Source organism: Vollenhovia emeryi, unplaced genomic scaffold, assembly GCF_000949405.1.
Source record: "Vollenhovia emeryi isolate VEMERY1.0 unplaced genomic scaffold, V.emery_V1.0 DF939149.1, whole genome shotgun sequence".
Lineage (NCBI taxonomy): Eukaryota > Metazoa > Arthropoda > Insecta > Hymenoptera > Formicidae > Vollenhovia > Vollenhovia emeryi.
The window spans coordinates 567,207-570,727 of NW_011967217.1; the positions used below are offsets into that span (position 1 = coordinate 567,207).

Sequence of the window (3,521 nt, forward strand, 5' to 3'; positions counted from 1 at the left end):
AACACTCGATTGTCTGAATTTACTCTCAAACTTGGTCGTAAACACCCAGATTTTAATATTTACACCCAAATTTGGGAGTAAATTCGGACAATCGAGTGTTAACACTCAAAACTTGAGTGTTTTTTTTCCGTAAGGGAAAACTGTATCTTTTTGGGCTCATACCGCAGCGTTTAAGTAAAATTTCAAAACGAATCGCATAATCATCAATAATGGAATTTTCTTCATGTTACACGTCCTTCTCTTAATTAATGAAGTTTGGGTAAGGTAGAAGAAATAGTAGATGTAAAAATACATACCCGACATGCACAGGATGCCTGTTGATGTCTACATTGTCTGGCTTAAGATTGGCCGCGTTTGTACGCTGATAATGTTCTTTCGTAATCATCTCTGTTATGGTTGGCGCTGGAAAACACATCGCCATGCACGTTAAATTTATTTTCCGAGGATGATCTAATCTGATTAACGCGATGTGCAGAGTAATCGAACGCTCGGCTCTGCGATACGTCGCGGAATATCACGTGCTATATAGAGCGCACAGCTACGATCTCGCGTAATCTACTACAAATTTCTCGCGTAATCTACTCAAATAGCAAAGTTACCAAATTACCACCGGAACTGTATGAGCAAAATAGATCCCGCGCGCATACAGAATCACTCGGAAATAAATACCGCGCCGGAATACGCGATTGTGGAATTTCGAGTGTGATTTCTAGCAAATTACCAATAATTAACGCCAAAGACTCGAAAGCGACGCAGGTAACGACTTGTAGATATTCTGACTGACACTCGATGACACGTGTGAAGATATAGGCAGCCGATATGTTTATTTACCTCCGGAATGTCGATTATCTCTCTCGTCGTCAGTCACGTTCAGGCGCATCGAGTCGTCTCCCATGGACTTCATGTCGTCAACAGTCATGTATCGGTACTGCTGTTGGTCGCTGAGCATCGGATCTTCACCTGCGGTAAATAATAGGTTTAATAAGGTGGACGAAAGGGCTCGGGAGACAACACGTTCGCGAGAGCGAACGGGAGAGCCCGGTGGGACCGACGGGACTCCCGTATTTTGGAATATCGCCGAGTTCGAATGAGCTGCACGAAATGTGAAAAGGTATACTCGCAGATATATATATTATTCTCTACGGGAGTATGCGTACGTAAGTGAGAATGTGAGTTATTTGTGAGCCTGCAAATAAAGAAGAAACCATCGCCAAGTATACATCGTTGCAGTCAAGCTGAAGAAGCGAGATCTGTTGTATTTTGGTGTTTCTGGATGGCGCGTGTGGCTTGTCTAATGATTTGGAGGTTTTGCTAAATAAATCAAAGGTGTGTACGATCGCCGCCGGAAGGACTTGGCTCTATTCTTAATTCTGACACGTTATCGCGCTGGAATGAATTGGCCGGCACGCGTTTTAAATTGTTTCGATAGTCCTCGAGTGTTTCAAATCGCAGACACCACTCGTTGGTTCGAATGGAAAACAGAGCCGCTGCGCAGTTGCTTTTGCTTCGATCTTCGAGCGTACGGTGAAAAATTATTGCCACGTAAAACGGTCATCTTCTTCCCGAGCGAGATATTCGTGACTACATGGATCGGGTCCGTAATTTACACACTCTTCACTTTGAACACCTATCGCGATACGAAAGGAAGCTAACGCGGTTTAAATGAATTTCCTAATTGTAGAATTACTAAGTAATTGTAGAGAAAAATCACTAGTACTCGCATGTAATTAAATTAGACAACGAATGTAGAAACGTTTATTAAAGTATGTTTAAATATTTCCCCGATAAAGTCACACCTAAAATGAACGAATTTTTGCCAATTTCATCTCCGATTATTTCGTTTAATTGTTATATTTAATATTAACACGGAAAGAATTTTCTCTTAAAATTCACCCTGAAAATTATGGAATCGTGGGACAACGTGGCGTTTCGAAAAACTTTATTAGAGTATTTTGAAATTTTACCATACTCAGCATCTTTAGATAAATTCAAGACGGTCTTGAATATAAGATTTGACTATGAATACGGAATTTTACTTATTTCTTGATAAATTTGCGTGAATTTTCATGAGTTTTTACATTTGCATTTTTTTCTTCGTGTATGTAATTTTACATACTTTTTTTACAATGTATTCTTTTAACGACACCGAACGGACTACAAACTACGGCCTCGAGAAATCCGGGGAGGTTAGCAGAGCATCGCGGCACGCCGTGCGTACTAACGGCGGGGTGTCGCGAAATCACGTCATACCTTCTGTCAATTGGGGTCACGGTTGGATACATCTCACACCCAAGAGGCACGCGTAAACGAGCGGAATTCGATGGGACGATCGCCGGCTGGGACGTGTACGAACCGTATCACATTTTTCATGCGACTGAGAGAGCCGCACGCTTTACGATCCCCGCGTTATCAGACATTCCAAGAATGTAGGCCGGGATTATCTAATGCGAACGGTCAGCCTACAAATTCGCCTCCCACGACGTCCCTCCGTACCGTTACCGTAATCACAAATTAACTTGGCGCGGCTTAGCGCCGACCGGGAATGCTGCGCGAGTCGAGGCGAGAAGGCCGCCACGTTTGATAATCACATTTTTTCCTCAACAATCGTTCCGATAAACGTCGCGTTCGTCTCGGGTATCTCGTAAGAATTATTATTACCTCGTTCAAAGTAGTCGCCTGCGACTGAAGCGAAAACAATCGTGAGAGCAAAGGCGACTGACGAATGATCACGTGCGACGGTAATGTGTAATAAAATTAACTAACTAATCTTTTGTAACCTGTCAAGAGTGTTACAAGAAATAATATAATGTAACTAATGCGTAATTAAAATTTTTAAGTAGCACAAAGATGCGTGGCAATAAAATAAAATGAAGGTGGCCGATAACGATTTGCTCTTCCGCTCGGTTCAATTAGCATTAATTTTTCAAATCCAATACTGATAGAAAAATATGTAGTATTTGAAACTATAATTGCATAGTGAAATAATTATAGTCAGGAATATCATTTTTATAGTAATTATTACAATAATATTAGTAATAGCAACCAAACAGAGACAGTGATGCCAACTATTTAAAAAATTTACTATAAAATATGAGCTTCGAACTATTATTCTGTTAAAATATCCAGGTAATGAATAGTAAATTAGTTAATTATTTTTATATAGTAAATACAATCACAATAATAGTAAATTTAACTACATTTCTATCATCCACCTTACTAATCACATGGTGAACAAAAGTGAAGTGGTTCGGAATGTCCTCGCTAGAGGGACGCGCGGTATAAGACTTTCTCGTAAGAAGAAAACCGCACAGGGTGTTATAAATACGAAGATTTTGAAAGTTCGAAGTCAACTTCGAAGCTTCGAAGGAAATTACCAGCCCTAATTTATAGTACACCCTACCGAATTAAAAGCTCGTTTTGGTGCATTATGACAACCATATCACAAGTTGCGTGGGCCAATATTGTGTCTACGAGAACTATAATACATTGTTGGGTCAACCATAACTTACGTACTCTGGGGA

The 3,521-nt window shown here is 40.4% G+C and overlaps 1 protein-coding gene across 12 annotated transcripts in view; it reads right to left on the reverse strand.

Annotated features, from left to right (window-relative positions):
• LOC105565752 (microtubule-associated protein futsch-like) overlaps positions 1-3,521 on the reverse strand; it is a 100,043-nt gene that overhangs the window by 45,106 nt on the left and 51,416 nt on the right. For all 12 annotated transcript variants that reach the window (XR_001009219.1, XR_001009218.1, XR_001009217.1 and 9 more), the window contains 2 exons: positions 832-960; positions 297-402 (listed from right to left, as the gene is read on the reverse strand). Coding sequence is in view for 3 of the 12 variants with exons in the window: in XM_012019197.1 (XP_011874587.1) it covers positions 297-402; positions 832-960 (235 nt within the window). In the remaining 9 variants the exon portion in view is untranslated. The remainder of the gene's footprint in view (positions 1-296; positions 403-831; positions 961-3,521) is intronic.